Source organism: Arvicanthis niloticus, chromosome 9 (genome assembly GCF_011762505.2).
Source record: "Arvicanthis niloticus isolate mArvNil1 chromosome 9, mArvNil1.pat.X, whole genome shotgun sequence".
NCBI classification, from domain to species: domain Eukaryota; kingdom Metazoa; phylum Chordata; class Mammalia; order Rodentia; family Muridae; genus Arvicanthis; species Arvicanthis niloticus.
The window spans coordinates 41,491,754-41,511,047 of NC_047666.1; the positions used below are offsets into that span (position 1 = coordinate 41,491,754).

Here is a 19,294-nt window from a genome sequence, read left to right on the forward strand (position 1 = left end):
GGAATTAGGACTGCTTTATGTGTGATTTCTATCTGCACACTTTCAGGGTATTTGCCTTTTATTAGAAGATACTAATACAACCATCTCAACTGGGCTTAAATTTCAACACACTCCCTCTTCCACATACACACCACACCCACATACTATACAGAAAACCACAACTATACACCACACACAAAGCAAACACACACACACACACACACACACACACACACACACACACACACACAGAGCGAGGGAGAGTGAGAGAGAGAGAGAGAGAGAGAGAGAGAGAGAGAGAGAGAGAGAGACCTACATAGTTTCCCCTTTAATTCTTCTATAAACTTTATGCCTAATATGAGAAGATGACTAGAATATTTTTGTTCTCATTTCTCTTAACGCTAATAATAACTTTTGAATTTTTTTACAAATTCAAAAATGAAACATTAGTAAGTTTACAGATGTTTAGAATGTACTATATCATAGTGATCATTTCAAGTGTATCCTCTGATACAAAAGAGAAAATCTATGTAGAATGTGGTTCATTGACAGTGTTTCAAAAAATTTTAACCTTTTTGTCAAAAATATATGAGTTTTTACTCATGACAAACTCAAGCAAGAAGAAAGGCACAGTAAGTCTATTAGGCATTTTGTTGTTGTTGTTTGTATCTATCAATCCCTTTGATGCACATAGGGAATATGCTGAATGAAGAAGATATTATATCAAGTTACATGTGTTACTGACTTATTAGAGCATAAGCAAAAATATTAAAATATTACTCTAAAAGATGTAAAAGTCAAATGTAGGCTGAAAAATGTAAGGACTGATAAGAATAGTGTTGCTCCAATGGCACGCCCCCCTCTTCCCATGTGGATGTGTCCCTCAACCAAACCTCAATGAACAATTTAGAACAATTCAATTATTATAAATTTTATTAGAATAATAGAAAATCATAATACAGATAACCATAGGATACACACACAGGAATTTAAAGAGTAAAATTTAGACTTTTCAATATGAAACAGTGTCTACATCTCATGGAGATATACTGATAGAAATAACAAGAAACAAGAGAATAGCCATCTTGCAAAAGAAAATTATAGGAACCAATTCTAGGAGTCATCAGAAAATAAAAACAAGGTATAGTTCGGTTATGTGTACCATAAAGCACAGGGGTTGGAGAATGTGTGTCCCCACATCTGGACTGGAAATAACAATGGTCATATGAAATCAACTAGTCATTCAGATTTCTTCTTGATATGTACAATATATACAGACCCTACAGAAAAACTTAAAAAATCATTCTTCTTTTTATATAGCAACCTTGTTGTAAGTGGAATATCTGAAGGAAGGGTGGTACACTAAAATGGTATCAGAATTTGACTAATGTTTAATGTTTCTTGAGAGCTATACCATCGGTTTCCAATTTTGCTACCTTTGGTAATATGGAAAAATTCCAGCAAAATGTGAAATTGGTAGGTAAGTGGTAAAAAAAATTGATTTTGAATGTCTAGCACTCAATCTGCTAATTTACATATACCTTTTACATATTACTGCAAAGTCATGTCTTCCACAGTCCTTTGAAAAACCACATATTGAAAGACTTGCATCATCCATATCAAAGCCAGCAACATCACCATGTTCCTTTACAAATTTAACTTGGGAATGGAAAAGGCTGCCTGACTCAGTGAGATAGAGAGTGGAATTTCATTAAAAAAAAACCCATCTCTACCATCCAAACTGAGAAAGGGACCCTTAATAGAATCAGAAATTATAAATGAGGAATTATATGCATTTTGTTTCATATTTGGGTTAAGATACAATTTTTTTTACTTGTCTCTACTGGGACTTGACAAAACCTGATAGCTTATTTTTACACAGGAAGAGTATGAGTCCTAATTCTCTTTCCCATATAATTTCACTTTAATTTTTGAAAAAGGATAAAATGTATTCATTTCTATGTTCATGTTTTTCTTTGTAAATACCAACAAAAGGAAACAATGTTACAATCTTCACTCAGGTTCAATTTTCATCTTTGAACAAGACAGATAATCCTAAAGAGAGCATGCAATGCCAGCAAGCTTCAAAGAAGTGCCTGGTTTGTGTCACCTTAGGAGGTTCACATAAGATTCTGCACAGGGACATTGCATGTGGGAGGAAACCATTCTTTCATATCACTTTCTTTGATTTTAACAAAGAATTCTTGCAGTAAAGGCTGATAGGAGAAATATTTTCACCTCATTTTATGGAATAAATAAGTGAAAGATTTGAGGATAAAGTGAGAAAGGAAATCTCGCAGCCATACAGTAGCACATTGAAGCAAATGTCACTTCCCCAAGCTCTGAGTAGCATTTTCTAACAATACTCCCTTGCAGGCCACTCCCTCCCAGAATAATGGTTTATGTGCATTTTCCCTCTGAGGGATTCAAATTAGTAATTTAAAAATGATAGACAATGTTGTAAAAATGGGAAAAGAACATTTGGAATAAATGAGGAGTTTTTAATATAGAAAAACTGTGTTGTGTTGTGTGTATGCTTGTGCATTGTGTGTCTTGTTTGTACTGTATATGTATTAAGTGTTTTCATACATCATGTGTGCACTGTGTTTTTATTTATCCTGTCTTTGTATGTGCCTCACACATAGGCAAGTGATCAACTGATTAAACTCACAACATAAGAATATTTCTATCAAAAGTTTGCAGTATGTAATTTGCAAGTTCCTTTGGTTTACCAAGCAAATATTAAGGCATCTCAGATTCCCCTAAAAGGATTTACTGTTTTTATTATATTCATATGTTACCTATAATGAAGTAGAAATTTAAAAACACATAGCTGAAAAAAAACATGCATAATCACTGTATCAGAAAGCACTTTTTTTGTTGGGGGGGGGGAGGAGGTAACCAATTAACTTTCCAGTAAATAATTTTTAAAAAGCCCTATCACCACAGAGCATTTACAATAAAGAACAGTAGGACAGATATATAACCTGATACAGAGTGGATGTTAGAAATGGCTGATGTGGATCCTCTTGCATCCATACCTGTCAAGGATGATAAAGGGCTCGTTAGCAAGGGCTGTAATCAGAACACTGGAGACTGAACATTTCTGTTGCCTCTAAGATTATGCTGAAATCTTGTCTTCAGTTGTAATGATATTCATGCTAATAGTAGTAGTACTAGTAGCAGTTGTAGCAGCAGCAGCAGCAGCAGCAGCAGCAGCAGCAGCAGCAGCCACCGCCGCCTTGCAGGTCTTTAAGGCTTTGAACCCCAGACTCTGCTTTCCAGGTAACTCAAGAATTTTCAGCATCAGCTTTACCACTCCTCACACTTAAATTGCCATGTGATAAGGCCAAGGCAATAGGGCAAGTACTTTCTCTTGGTCAAAAGAATAGATTATAAATTCTATCCTGATCCCTGGGCCTTTTAATTACCTAGCAAGGAGTCCACTCTCCTAGGAAATCTTAATCACCATGCTAAAATGGGAGGAATAATTATCTCCTGAATGAGATGATGTACTTTTCCTTCCCAGAAGCCACTTAGCGAAGGCACTTGCCTTCCAACAGGCAGCACTATGGAGAGTAGCCATGTGACCTGCTTGCTTTGAGTCCGAATTAATTTTTTGTTTTACTTTGTCTTTTTTTTTTTTTTTTTTTTTTTTTTGATATTGGCCAAAAGCCTAAGCAACTCCCATACCATCTGTACTATCTGTCTCACTCCTTCTATAAGGCTCCCCATCTACTTTTATTATTTTACTTTATCTTATCATATTGAAGCTGCTTGTTAGCCTCCATTTCAAAGAGCATGAACTTTTCTTCTTTGTAGTCCCCAACTTCCTCCAGGCAGCTGCCAGATTTACAGTTTGCCTGCCCCATTGTTTTTCTCCTAAATGTGAATAAAACTGGGCTCAAGCAAACTACTGACTCCATTTCTAAATTTTTTTTGTTAATGACACCAAGAACCCACAAAGGTAACCTAGTTTCTTTGGTAAACTCTGGAACAGAAATGTTTTGAAAACATTTATGATTCTGTAGGCACCTTAACCAAGGATTTAATGATTTCTGAAATCATGAGGAACAAATTTCTGCAGTTAATACTTTTATAAAAAGTAGTCTGCTCTGGGTGATGATGGTGGCATATGCCTTTAATCCTAGCATCTGAGAGGCAGAGGCAAGCCAGGCTGATCTACAAAGCAAGTCTCAGGACAGCCTGGGCTACACAGAGAAACCCTGTCTCAAAATCCAACCTCTTCAAAAAACCAAAAAGCAAACAAACAAAAAAATCAAAAACAAAACAACCAACACAAAACAAAAAAAAAAGTAGTTTGAATGAACTAAGACACAGAAGAATGAAACTAAAGCCTGCTCTATCAAAGTTAAATCACCACACAGGCCTAACCTAGAATCACTGACTGCTGAGTACACAGTAATTACTGATATATCCAAGTGTTAGTAAATGACTCCAGTATGTTCATTTCATATACTTTAACTTTAGTTGAAATTGGATAAACAACTTCATCATTGTGAAAATGATTAGACTTGATTACAAACAACTGGTGAGATAATTTGATGGTTTAATTAAAGAAAAAGTCATGAGATAAGAGTTTAGAAAAATTGCTTATCTCTATACAGATACATTTTAAGCATAATAGGAATTATCATCGTTGTAAAAGAATCAACAGAAACTCCATTTTAAAAACAACCCTGTGTTGTCATCTGACTAACCAGATCAACAACAAGGCAGGGTCAGGTGGTCCGGTTTCTATTGAAGGGAATGATATTTATACATTGATATGATACGATATATGATATAATGCAATTAGAAGGGGATGAATAATTGGAAACAGACAGAATTTCACTATGTAACCCAGGCAGTCCTTGAACTAATTTTGTAGCCTAGGTTGATCTGGAACTCAGGATTTTCCTGGTTGTAACTCTTGAGTATGGAGATTATTGTCTTGAACCACGACACTTGGAAATATTAAAAGTATGAAAACCTGTGTGTGGCTCAACGTTACCCTCGAGAAATTTGGCTTGAGCAGATAATCCCAAGGCAAATGTAGGCAGAATTCAACACAAAGAGTTTAAATAATAAATTCTGGTAAATAGTGTTTAATGCTGTGTCTTGACTTTTCATCTCCAGTGTTTTGTACCATTCTAACAGTGTTTTCTCTGTCTTTATAGTGAATGCCCCATGTATACCAAAATGCATGCTGGGGAAATGGATAGGTAGCACAACAATCATTGAATTTATTATAGGGCTCAATAACAGTGATGAAAGTTAAGGGGAGAATGAGCTCAACTGACTTACTGGTTATTCTTGGAATCCTGATCTGCTCACTACTGGTGCCGTCCCCTCCATCTGTGGTAGCTTTAACTTCAATAATGTAGTCTTCTTTGATAGGCAGCAACAGTTCAGCTGAAGTTTTATTTGTGTTCAGTACTTGCACATTATTCTGACTGCTAGTCCTATAGAAAACCTAGAAGACATAAATAAACTCACTTTTTATACAACTAGCTTCTATGTCTTTTACAAACTTTGTTACTCCAAAATGAATGACTTTAGGTCTCTACAACCCCTATCATATAAAGTGGACTCCATGTTAAGACTTGAACATGGGTAAACTTTCTGGGACTATCAGGTTCTCAAAACTGAGGAGGTTGGATGGTTACTGAACTTTTTCCATGGAAAATCTCAGTGAGGTTAGAATAGATGGATGAATTGGGTAGATTAGAAACGCAGAGAGATTATGGAGTATGTGAAAGGAGAAGGAGACCATTGTTTCAGAGTCTGACTGAAGCCTATCCCCATCCTTGAAGCAAAAATTTTGAGCCCTTCATATTTGTTGTAAAGGATGTCCACATAAAGCTAACATTCTGTTTCTAATAAATATTTTGTATGAAGTAAAAAGGAACCAGGATTAGTGAGAAATGTGTAAAAACTTGGGAAGGGCCTCATTCCTTTCAGCAGTCATTTCTTGAGAATTATAAACAAAACTGTTATCTTTGTATAAATCAAATAGATCCTATTTTCCAGAATTTTTGAGAGGTAAACTTATTTTACCAACTGTAATCCTGTTAGTTGCCTCTCAGGAAACTCCAATCTCATTTAAGCTTCTTAGCAATCTTGTGACTCCAGTAATTTCAAAGCCCAGTAATACCTTATATTATTATTACAAAAACAATGAGTTTGATCATCCTTTGAGGAAATTGTAGCCACACTTAGGGTGTGTCTTATTTTCTGTGAGTCTTCTTAATGAAGTCCATATTTATGCTCTAGAGTCTGTTTAATCTTCACTCTGGGTCCTTGTCTTTCTTTACCTTGAAAGCCTAAGACAATTCAATACATTATTATTAAATCTAACACTGCTTCATATATTGGATAGAACTGAAGTTCTTTGAAACCATAAATATGGCTTCACTTATGCCCAAATCCCCAAAAGTCTAGGGATTTCCTCAGGTTGCTAAGGATAAAAGTAGGGAGTCATCCTTCCTACGCCAGGTCACCCACAATGTTTGCAGCAAGGATAGGTAACTGACAGAGCCATGTGGAATGTATCTTTGGTTATAGAGGAAAAAGAATCATGGGCAACCCTTACAGCTCTTTTAAAAATAGTATTTGGTAAGCACTGAAAATACATAATAAAAGTTATAACTATCAGGCTTGAGTTCCTTATGAAGCAAAATTATCTCGCATAACTGTATTTAACAAGTCAGATATTTTCAGAAAATGATCTTTTTGGGAAAAGCTTGATAGTTATGTGAAAACTAGATTAAGAAACCATATCATCAATATTTTAAAAATAAGCTTTCTACTTAGCTTGCCTTAAAGCATGTTTGCAAATGTAGGAAACATGAAGTCTAAGCCACAACTGACCTTGTAGCCTGTTACTTCCGATTCATTCTCCATGGCTTTCACTTGTTCCCAATTAAGCAGCACTTTAGTGTCTGTAGCATTCCAAACAACATTTCCTGGTGGCTGACTGGGAGCTTGAAATGCAAAAGGAGAGATTAAAACTGATTTAAGCACAGAGTCATATTTCAAACTAATCAGACAAGTAAATATTCTAGAAGGCTCATGGAAGAAGACTCTCTTTGATAACCCGTGGTGCAGAGAATGAGTCAAAACCAAGGAGGGGCTGTAAATCTTTCCTTAAACATTTTAAGGAAAGGTTACCGTGTTTAAATTTGGAGAAAATTGGCTTTACTATACCACAGGATACCATATGGTAGGATACCTTATGATGCTATACCTTACCCTACCCAACCCTACCCTACCCATACCCATACCCATACTTAGAAAATGTTGAAAGCATAAGAACGGCAATTCCTTTTGCTACCACTAGAGGGTGCATGTTGATGAGTGAAGCAGGACTGCCATGGGACTTGTTTTGACATCTACTAGAAGCTGAGAGAAATTGCCAAACAAGCAGATTAAAGTCACAGGAAATGAAGTGTGGATGATTTTTAAGCCAGTCTCCTTGGATGATGAGATGGGCAAAACGAGAGGCAATAAAAAATCAGGATTACACAGATTCATTCTCGTGAAGTAATAGCTATACTCATGAAAAATTACAGCACAGAGTCTATATTTTAAAGTCTTCATTTTCCAAGTTTAAATCAGTTTTTGAGAAAACTAATGCAAAAGGCTAAAAAAGTTAATGAGAACTGCATCAGAGAATTAATGAAACTCTCTGGGTTTTATAGACTTGAATTTACAGTTAGTTCCTTTACAAGAACATGAGTTAGGAAAATTATACTGGTAAGGTGTAAGGGTATCTTTGTGTGGTGTTTATGTATGGGGGGCATGGGATGGACTGAAAAGTGGCAGAATCCATTTGTTCACTGATGAACATGAGGGGCACTAAGGTTCAGTTTCTTTTCAGTTACAAAACGACAAAGATATTACTCATTTGTCAACAGCATCACAATTGCCTACAATAGCACTGAAAGTTTATCCTTGTACATTGAAGCATAAGATGTGATTTGAATAATTGTATTTGTAATGGGAAAAGGAGATTGTCTTTCCAGAAAATTTTCTGATCATCATTAACTCATGCCATAAGGGAAATACAGCTAGACTTACAGATGGAAGAGATCTCAGATATATAATGGGATGAAGAACCCCAAACATGATGGTATTGTTTACACATTCTTTAGGTTTTGTGTCCTACTAACATGATTCCATGTAGTTTTAAATGGTTTCTGACTGGATATTAACAATGAGTTTAAGTCAGCTGAGACTGAGCTGCAGGGCTGTGATAACCAGATCAATGGTAGCTACTTAAGTTGAAATATTAATCAGTGTGTTCTACTCACTCTATCCAAATGTCATGAATGCATTTATAACATCATCCCAATGTCTGTTATCCATGTGGTTGATAGGAGTATAAACAGGCAGGTTTGATTTGATTTGAGGAGATTCAGAAAACAGCATGGATTGCGCTATCAACGAATGAGTGCTGACAGATTATGGAAAGTTCCAGTCGTTTGGGCTACACTACCTTTCCAGATGCCAGCTTCAGAGAAGAAATGACTGTATAAAGGGTAATTCATTTGATATGAATGCCAAAATTCATGAATTCAGCCTGATAGGAATTTTTTTTTAAATGATGAAAACAAAGGAAGAAAGGAAGGAAAAAAGAAAGAAAAACTACAAAAGATTATGTAAATTAATATGTAAGCTATGCAAATTAATGTAAGGAATAAAAATGGAAGGTTGTTTTTTTTTTTGTTTTAGTCCCTCCTGTGTCTGACTACTGTCCCTAATTCATTTTACTTCACTTTTTACTTATTTCCCTTAGTTTTAAAAATGCACATTTTTACTTATGCATATCTATATGTCTATATGTCTTTATTTTTGACTCTATGTCCATATATTACATGTGTACAGGTACCCACAGAAGACAGAAGAAATAACTGGGTTCTCTAGAACTGAATTTATAGGTTATGGTAAGCTGCTGAAGCCCTTGTAGGGTCTGAAAACATACATTCTGTGGAAGAGCAACAAGCACTCTTAACTGCTGAGTCATCTCTCCAGGCCCTATTTTTGCTTTTTTTTTTATTATTTTAATTCTGAAATAAAAAACATAAATAATATTTTTAGCCTCATTCCAAGAAATGATAGTTATACAAGGTATAGAAAGAGAGTGTAGGAATAGGTAGGAAGAGAGTGTGCAGCATGGTCTAGTCCCTGATGTTAGTGGGATTGCTTCAAGTTTCTCTCGATTTTGTTTGATGTTGGCTACTGGCTTGCTGTATATTGCTTTTACTAAGTTTAGGTATGGGCATTGAATTCCTGATTTTTCCAGGAAGGGGCATTAAACGAGAAAGCATTTTTGTGAAATGCTTTCTCAGCATCTAGTGAGATGACTATGTGTTTTTTTTTTTTTTCTTTGAGTTTGTTTATATATTGGATTACATTGATGGATTTCCATATATTGAACCTCCTCTGCATTCCTGGGATAATGCCTACTTGATCATGGTGGATGATTGTTTTGATGTGTTCTTGGATTTGGTTTGCCAGAATTTTATTGAGTATTTTTGCATCGGTATTCATAAGGGAAATTGGTCTGAAGTTCTCTTTCTTTCTTTTGTCTTTGTGTGGTTTAGGTATGAGAGTAATTTTGGATTCACAGAACAAATTGGGTAGTGTTTATTCTGTTTCTATTTTGTGGAACAGTTTGAAGAGAATTGGTATTAGGTCTTCCTTGAAGGTCTGATAGAATTCTGCACTAAAACCATCTGGTCCTGGGATTATTTTTTTTTGGGGGGGGAGGGGGAGACTTAATGATTGCTGCTCTTTCTTTAGGGGTTATGGGACTATTTAGATGGTTTATTTAATCCTGATTTAACTTTGATACTTGGTATCTGTCTAGAAAATTGTTCATTTTATCCAGATTATCCAGTTTCCTTGAGTATACATGTGTTTCTAGTATATGCTAGAACATGGATGAAGGCTGAGATCACTAGGCTAAGTGAAATAAACCTGTCCCAATTCCATAAACATAGTAAGGTGCCTGCTGTCTGTGACCTGTAGAGGAGTGAAACTTGGACAGAAAGAATTCTGATTGTTCACATAGCAGTGTCCATACAGTTAATGGTATTTAACTGACCACTCAAGCTTAATGTGGATCAGGTAAGCAGCAATGTATATACCTTCAAAGCCACATTGTAGACATCTAAAGGCATGGAACCAAGTAGCAATTGGGTAAGGCCCTGAGATGACCAACAGTGTATCTTCTAGAATTTCTAACTCCATTCTTAATGCTTTGTCCCATCTGAAAAATATGATCTACTACAGCTGGACATGGGCCAGATCTAATGGACTTAACAGATGGTCTATATTTCAAAATGACCTGTCAGGTTTGAAGTCTACAGGCTTCCTTCTATTTGTCAAACTTCTATTTTGACAGAATGATATAAGAACAAAGAATGGAGAAATCTAAATGTTTTATTTAAAGGAGATATTTAATTTGATTTAAAACATAATATAAATCATCAGACCCTAAAAATTCCTGGGAGAGTTTAAATATTATACAATAATGCAACACTATCCCAAACAGGATTTTAAATTAATGTCTATCTTTAAGCAGCCGACATGATGCTTTCTGTGTTTGGCTTTCTAACTTTTCAAAATTTGCTTTATTAGAGATTTCAGTTTTTCTATAGATGTCTGTCTGCAAAGAGCCAATGACAGTGACATGACTATACCTAGGTAAAGCCATAGCATGAGGCACTTTTATCAATGGGAAAACACTTTAAAAAATGGTTGCCTATTGACATATATGGTGTTCTGGTTTTATTCTTGGTGCTGTGATCAAACACCTTGACAAAATATCAAGGGGAGAAGATTTAGCTTATTTTACAGTCTCAGGTTACAGATGGTCATTGTGAGAAGGTATGGTAGAACCTTGTAGCAACTAGTTCTATCACATCCACAGCCAATAGCAGAGAGAGATGAACATACACATGCTTCCTATTCACTTGGCTAGCTTTCTCTGCTCTTGGACAATTCCAGCCCCAATACTAGGAAATGATACCATTCATTTCAGGGTGTATCAATTAACATAGTCAGGACACCTTATTGCCTCCTTACCCTTACCCTAACCCTAACCCTAGCCCATACAAACTAACCTGATCTAGACATTCCATCAACAACACTCTTTCCCAAGGTCATTTTAAATTGTGTCACTTGAGAATTGGGCCAAACATCACATGTGAATATATGATATACAGGTAATTAAACAGACAAAGAGAAAGCATCTATAAAATAGAAATCTGGAAAGTACATCCCAAGAGCTGGTTATGATGATGTTTTTGGGTTATGGGATTGTAACTGGCTCTTATTGTCTACTCCATGATTTCTTTCTGCAAAGTTCTATAATGACTTTATTCCAATGGTATGCTATGTTATAGAATCTGTTGATGTAGTGGGCATCATTATATGCAGTTTACAAGGGTGATATTTCTATAGTGATGATAGAGACATTAGAATCCCCTTTAGAAATATGGAATTTTAAGCGTTCATGCTTGGTGTAATCAATTATACAAAAATCAGTATGTTTTTCAAATCTTTTTTTTTTTTTTTTTTCTGGCCACCTAATGATAAAAAGCGCCAGTATTTGCAAAGTATATTTTGCAAGAAGACATTGTTTGAGAAGATCACCACCATTTTAAATTATGCTGGCTAAACAAGTGAGATTCTGAAAAAAAGAAGCCACTTTCTTCCACTACTGAGATACCTATTGCCCCAATCACTATTAGAAATGAACCAAATGCATCATACCATAACAAACTGTTTTATTAATGATTTACTTTTATTAATTTTAGTTATGCATATGTTTGTGCTTGTGGGAGTATTTCCAGGAAGATTTAGTTGACAAGGAAAACCAGCCTGAATATGAGCACCACCATTCTTTGGGCTGTGGTTCTGGACTCACTTAAAAATGAAAGGAAGAAAAAGCCAGATCTACTCCAGCATTCATCGATCTCTTCTTCTATATTGTGTATAAAATGTGCCTATTCTCCTGGCATAGTCAACTTGATAGCCATGAAACTAGGACAAAACAAATACTCCCTGAGGTTTCCCTGGACTTTTTGTCACAATTACCAAAGTAATTCCTTTGTTGTAAGCAGGTATGCCCATGGTTTTCTAGGTGGGAAAATTTGCTATTTTTTAACAGTTGGTTAGCTCATTGTAATTAACCTAGGAAGCCAGTAAGAAGTCCATATAGTTCTGTACTGTGTAGTTTTAATAAATCATGCTAAATTCATCTAGGGTCCAGCCTCAGTGGTTTTGCCCACTCCCCCATGGCTAGCCCTAATAGCCATCTGGCCCTGATTCTTGCAGCTGGCTGCTAAGCTGACCAAACCATTTTTGTTCTGAAAAAAGTAAAAATAAGAGGTAGCCCATTGTGTTCCTCAGGCCAACCCCATGGGGATGGCCTTTGAAATGCCAGCAGCACTGGGATCTCACTCAGCTCCCTTTAGCTCCATAAAAGGAAAATACTAGAGACTTAGATTTACACCAGCTAGGTTTATATCAGTAAATCTCCAACCCTAATATGCCCAGGCAAAGAACACACAACTCAGTTAATATGAATACAAGCCGCATGCCTAAATTAGGCAAATATACCCTACACTAATCTATTGTCCAGCTATGAAGTCCCTAGCTACTTTTGACTCCTCTAGGCCACATGGGTCTGCTCCATCTCCAACCTTTTCTCCCTCCATCCTCTTCTTCCCCTTCTTTCACTTCTCTAAAACTTTCAGCTCTGTCCTTTTCTTCCACTACCCAATTAAGGGCTCTAGCCTTTATTTGTCCAATTAAGATTTTATCTGACATCACCTGAGTACATGATCAACTCCTGGTCCCTGGGTCAGCCCCCCCCCCCTTCCTTGAGGGAGCAGAAAATACAATCAGCAATCCACAATACAATGCTGAGTGGAATCACTAAAATAATGATGATTCTACTTCCCTGAGAATTTGGCCATTCAAAAATAGACAGTATGGTGACTAATTTCTATATTGTTCCCTAGAGGAGTAGCCTGGACTAAAATGGTGCCACCATGAATAATGGCAGAGGTTAGAGTCAACCAGCATTTACTAGGTCTGACTATAACTATTGAAGTGAAGACAGAGCTCAAGAACTAAGAAAACGTTAATGGAAAGAAGGCTGAAGGACTTGGCTTTCTAGCCAAGGGAGGCAATAGTAAAATAATATCTATGGGCTGGCAAATGGCTCAGTGGATAAAGGTGCTGGCTGCCAATGCTGATGGTGGAAGGTGAGATGCAAATTTGGCAAGCTATCCTCTGATAGCAACACGTTTAGTGTGGTACTAACACCCACACAATCAACTCACACAGCAATATGGAATGAATGAAATATAAATTTAAAACTAAAACAAAGAAACATATACAATCTGGAGCATGTGTGCTGATTGATCATGGGTATGCACATGAATAAAGCAGGGGAGGAGAGGACTGTTGGGAGATGTCAGGGTATAACAAGTTTAAGTATGACAGTCAGGTAGCATGCTGAGGTGTGAAGATCTGAGAGAGACAAGGAATGTGTCTCATGAATATTTAGAGGAAGATTTGTCTAGGCATAGGAGACAACAAATGTTGCAGTCCTAAATCGAATGCGCAATGCACAAGGTGAGGAAACAGTAAGAAATGAATGAATTGGAGCAAGAGATGGTGGGTGGGTATCTGAACCTAGATGGGGTATTTGAGAAATTTAACATTTATCATCAATGGGTAAGAATGGAAAGTTCTGAGTAGGAGAGTGATGGCTACAAGATCACCCTTGCTTATGAAAAGCAAACACTACTGAACAGATAGGGACCATTTCTAATCTCAGGGACAGAAGTAGTTTGTTCCTTGCTCCAGAATAGCATCTGTGAATGCAGTGTGTGTGTGTGTGTGTGTGTGTGTGTGTGTGTGTGTGTGCATGTGCGTGCGTGTTTAGGGAGAGAGAGAGAGAGAGAGAGAGAGAGAGAGAGAGAGAGAGAGAGAGAGAGGCAGAGAGAGAGAGAGAGAGAGAGCACGAGCAGACAAGTGGAGGTTTGCATGCTATCAGGCACCTATCAAGGCTAGAAGATAACACTTGGTTTAGGGTCTCACCTTCTAACTTGTTTGAAACAGTCTCTGGTTTGCCCTGCATAAGCAGGGCTAGGTGGGTGGAGGGATTCTGAGGATGACCTAATCTCTACATTCCAGCTTTCTGTAAAGCACTGGAGTTAGTACATCTGGTCTCATGCGCATTCAAGGATCTTGGTGTCAGGGTCTCATGCTAACTCTTTGAAGATTTTCCTTCCTTAGCCACTCCCAAACCAATGAGAAATGGTAGATTCTTGATAAATACAGAAGTCAATTCCAAGTCAGTTTTAGAAACCAAAATTAAGGGGGAGAAATAGAGTATGTGGTAAAGTGCTTGTCAGGTAACCTGAGTATAATACCCAGAACACAAGATGTGTGAAAGAGAAGCATCTTTTTCAAGGTGCTTCTGTTGTTCATACTTGAGCTGTGGCCTGTGTAGGCTTGCATAAGCTCCCACACAATAAATTAATACATACACAGAAGTGCACACACACACACACACACACACACACACACACACACACAAATCAATACAAAAGAGTCAAGAATGCCTGTGATTTGGTACCTAAGAAATAAAACACCGAGCTTATGCTGAAATGGGAGTGTTAAAATGGATGTGACAAGATGAAGGACAGGAAGTAGAACTCAGCTTAAAGAAGACTTGGTCTGAGATCTTATTAGATGACATTTGAACGGTTTCAGCCTGAATCCATCCATACTGCAAACAGAACTGCTACTGGAGGTTTATCCCACAGGCTTCTGAGTATTTGTCCTATAGATTTATTCTTACACACTTTGGACATGAGACTGTCAATATGCTTCCCTTTAGAAACCAACACTTTCAATCGTTTTCAAGCCACCTACAAAAATTTTCTCATTAGCCTCATTAGAAGGATGATGATAAGAGTTACTTCTCTTTGGCTTTTGAGTGACAGAAACCCATCTTCAATTACTGAAGAGGCTAATTACTGTTAAGTCAAAATGCTTTAGAAAGCACAAGTATTTGGATATAAAAAAAATTAAGTGTTTAATGGAAGCTACAGTACTCTGCTTGAGAATCCTTCTGTTATTTGACAATCAGAAACAGCACCTCCATCAGCACTGATGGAAATGCTTGCATGCTGAAATCCATGATTACAAGGACACACAAGCTTGCAAATTTTAAACTAGACTGTAAAAGACTGCAGCATATATTTTGAATTCACAACGTGCAGTCAAGAGAGAGTACATTTGATTAATAACAGTAGTTCAAGCTGGCTTCCTTCTTTAGCTTTCATTTCTCTACCCAGCTATCCAGTTAGCATTTAATGAGAGGCTGACATGTGCTTGGAGTGCACCGGCCATGGGGAACGGGTGCCCGAGGCACAGAGGACTCTCTGTAAAGTTCATGAACTGGAGGGAAAAACAGGGACTAAACCAGGATTCAAAACTGGTATCTCAGCTAAAGCACTGTTGTACCTGCCGCATGCAGATGATTTCTTTAAATGATTATCATGGGGGCCTTGTCAAAATTCCTAACTAGAACTTGAAGCTAAACCTCATCAATGCTTAGGATGATTATTCAAAGCTGCCAGTAACAACATCAGAAATAGCTATGAAAGATGCCCGTCTTATTCTATTTCGGTACATGCTTTAAAAATCACTAGCATAATTTAAAAAAAGAACACATGTTCTTTATATCCAATTTTCAGATGACTGGAGGGCTTATGAAATTTCCCATACAATATAGAAACCCATTGTTAGCAACAGTTATAGAATAATGTGCAGATGCAGGTGAATTGCATCACTAGTAGGATACTGTTTTAGAGAGAGGTTTGACTGACTTGGTGAAATTCCCATCATACTTCAGTTGTACCAGCTCTAGATTCCTGACTACCTCTGGGCATCTTACCCAATCCCTAAGCAGAGAGCAAAATTACAGTAAACGCTGGTGTTGAAAGGTACATGGATATTTTAAGTATGTGGTTGGAAGAGAGGAGAAGACAGGGCTTTAGACTTTCCGGATGATTGCCCTGTCACCTGCCCCACCATCTCTTTGAGGGAATCTAAACTTCCTGGAGCTCAGCCTTTTCATTTCTAAAGTGAAGACACAGATAGCTTCCAAGGCAATGTTACCATGAGAATTAGGAATCAGTACACGAACAGTGTTATAAAGTGTGAGCAGAAATTGCTCACTAAGTGTTAGCTGTTAAAACCATAATTATCATCATCGTTATGTGGAAATTTGTCTTTCTAAGCTGGCTCTCCATTTTCAAGGGGTGTGGTTTATTTTTTTTTAAGAGTTTATCTCACTCTCAGTGTATTATCAAGATATTCTTATTAACACAGGGCTGCTCTCTTCCTTCTGCTTCCTCAGTTCACAGAGTTCATCACTGATGCCTCTGATATCTTTGTCTTTTATATTAAATTTTCAGTTATTATTTAGTGTGTCTGTGTGTGTATGTGTGTGTGTTTGCAGATATGAATGGCCATATCACATTGTGAAAGTCAGAGGACATTTATCTTGAGAGGACATTTATTCTTGCTTGTTATCTTATAGATTCCATGAAACTCAGGTCTTCAAGCTCAGAGGCAAGTACCTTTACCAACTGAGCAATCTTGTCAGCCCATTATGTTGTTGTTTTTAAATTTTTCCTGGTGAATAATCTCATTAATTAATAAGTCACAAGAGTCAACTTGTTAGAGTGTACTTTTGCAATCAGCATTTTTTTCTTGATGCTGGCTTTTAACACGTGAATAATGAGGATATTTAAGCTTTAGTAATACTCAGTTATTACCAAGAGAACCAAATATCTTTACTGAAAAGTTGTAAATACAAACCATTTTCTGTTTGTGTCTTTTCAAATAGCACATTCTTGGCCTATCTATGTGTTATTCATAAGAGACTAGGTAGCACTTTCCCTAGTAATTAGGGAAGGATAATGTTAAATCCTCAAATTAATGGATTGCTTACAAATGAATGCTACAGAAGGGAACAAATGCCTCTGTTGCTACACTGTTGCTCTGTGGCGCTTATTATGCTAATAATATGCTAGTCACACTTATTTTTTTATAAATAATGCAAAGATAAACACAAATTTCCTCCATCAAATGACAGTGGTTAATTAACATCTAAAGCAGTAAGAATATCCTTCATGTATATTTTAAGTTATCAGTACTATAAAATTGCTTGCCTATAATATTTGCCTATATATTACTGGCATTCTTAGCAGTTTTAGGCAATGAATATATGCTTTCAAATAAATATAGACCTAGCAGTCTACAAATGGAATCTATCCATTCAAATGCCCACCAAGAACAACAGCGGTTTCTTTTCTATATAAACTTTGTGAGGTACAGAGAGGTACAGAACTAAATTTAGAAAATAAATTAAGAAAAGCATTATCCATAAACAAAACCATCAGTGTGCTCACAGTCCTTAACCCCCCCCCACCCCCCCACCCCCGTTTTTTTTTGCCTTGTTTGCCTCAGCCTCAAAATTAAGATCAGAGGGGAATGATCACTAAGAATTTGGGACATGGAATTTTCTCAGCCACTTTTAGCTATGACCACAATGATAGTAACCCAACAGTTTATTCAAACTAGCATGAATATGCTGTGAGAAAGTAACCAAATGCAAATAACTGTCTTTCCTGACGACTAATTTAATAGTAACATCATCAAAGCTCATGAGCTTTACTGGGAATACAAAGGTAACAAAGATTGGGCTTGAAGACAACGTAGGCACTGCTGGCTAGAAATTTTAGTGTGCATTTGTTTACATGGGTCATACAGTCTGATTGTTACAGCATTTTAATTCATTTGGAATCTCTTAAGTAATGTGAGGGGAAAAAAGGGCTTAGAAAGCAGGCTCGCAGGCATTGATGTAAGCTTCCAGTTATCGTGCTTAGACCAAGCTTCACAGAAATAAAAATCCACCATGGTGGACCCAATGAAGCCAAACACAGATAAGAGGAAGGTTAGAGGGACCACACACCCGCAAGTACATTTTGCCATGTTGTGCATTTATGTTCACATGGAAGGATATTGTGAAGGTAGCAACGTAAATGCTCTTTGGGCTTGCCAGAGTTAGGAAGCAGTATTTTATTGCTCAGTGGGATTCATATCTTGAGTTACCCATTCAGGCGTTAAAGAAGAGTCACTAATAATGAAGAGTCTTTTTTTTTTTTTCACATTTAAAGAAATGGAAGACTGAGATTGAACTTACGGGTTTTCTTGGTGGTCGCGTTAACTGTGGCGCTGAAGGGACCAGCACCTGCGCTGTTGTAAGCCCGGACGGCTGTGTAATATACCAGGTTGCTCTTCAGGCCTCGGAGCACAGCTGATGTCTGATTTCCTGCCACTTTCACTTTGCTGGTTGATTCTTCTTCTCCTCCATTGTTCCAGTACCGCACCTGGTGAACAGCAGACATAAAACATGCAAACAGCTGGACCAAATACAGCCCTTTCCAAAATTCAGTCATTTTCATTAATGGGGGTGCTATGATGCATTTTCTTGTTTATGCCACAGACATTCCCAGGAGACCCACTATGTGCCAGGTGCTGCACTCAACCTTGTCACAGCTGTTGGTATACAGAAGAGGGGAATAAAGGAAGAGTTGGAGAATAATTCTATAAACAAGTGAAGCAGAGATATTTAGTATGTTATTCCAAGCTAGGACTGCAAGTAGGAAGACAGAGGAGAAACACACACACCTAACATCAAGCTTTTCCCGTTTCCATCCTTTGGCAGCCTAGCCTAAGGTCAGATTTACAATGCTGGAATGCATTCATAAAGGCTGAATAAACTCCACAGGGAAGTGAAGTGGAGATTCCTTTTGGAAAGGAAGTGATATGTTAGGGGGAAGATTTGAGAAAACCGACTGGTGAGCGGAGGAGTGTCCTACAGCAATAGTCAAATGTTAACCAGGTTACCTGTGCATGCAAGGCCTGCAGCAAGCAGCAGGAAGTAGTGACAGCAGCTTTAAAGCAGAAGCATACTAACTTTTGTCATGTGGACTTTATTATTCTGTGATGTGCTAAAAATAGTTTTGGATTTATTAAATAGGCATATGCACACATGGTATGAAGATACAAAAAATAAACCAGTGATAAAATTTTGTAGAAAGAGGAGTAATGGGTGCTAATGTAAAAGTTGTTTCCAGAGCACTGTGGGGATTGGTCAGGTGGTAAAGAGCTGGCTGCCCAAGCGTGCTGCCTACAGTTCAGATTCTGC

At 37.3% G+C, this 19,294-nt stretch overlaps 1 protein-coding gene across 1 annotated transcript in view; it reads right to left on the minus strand.

The window, feature by feature from the left end:
• Positions 1 to 901: 901 nt before the first annotated feature.
• The window catches only part of Cntn3 (contactin 3), a 354,703-nt gene continuing 336,310 nt past the window's right edge, over positions 902 to 19,294 (minus strand). The window contains exons 20-23 of the mRNA XM_034512693.2: positions 18,287 to 18,473; positions 6,853 to 6,965; positions 5,287 to 5,455; positions 902 to 3,020 (exon numbers count right to left, since the gene is read on the minus strand). Coding sequence (XP_034368584.1) covers positions 2,920 to 3,020; positions 5,287 to 5,455; positions 6,853 to 6,965; positions 18,287 to 18,473 — 570 coding nt within the window. The 3' untranslated portion in view covers positions 902 to 2,919. The remainder of the gene's footprint in view (positions 3,021 to 5,286; positions 5,456 to 6,852; positions 6,966 to 18,286; positions 18,474 to 19,294) is intronic.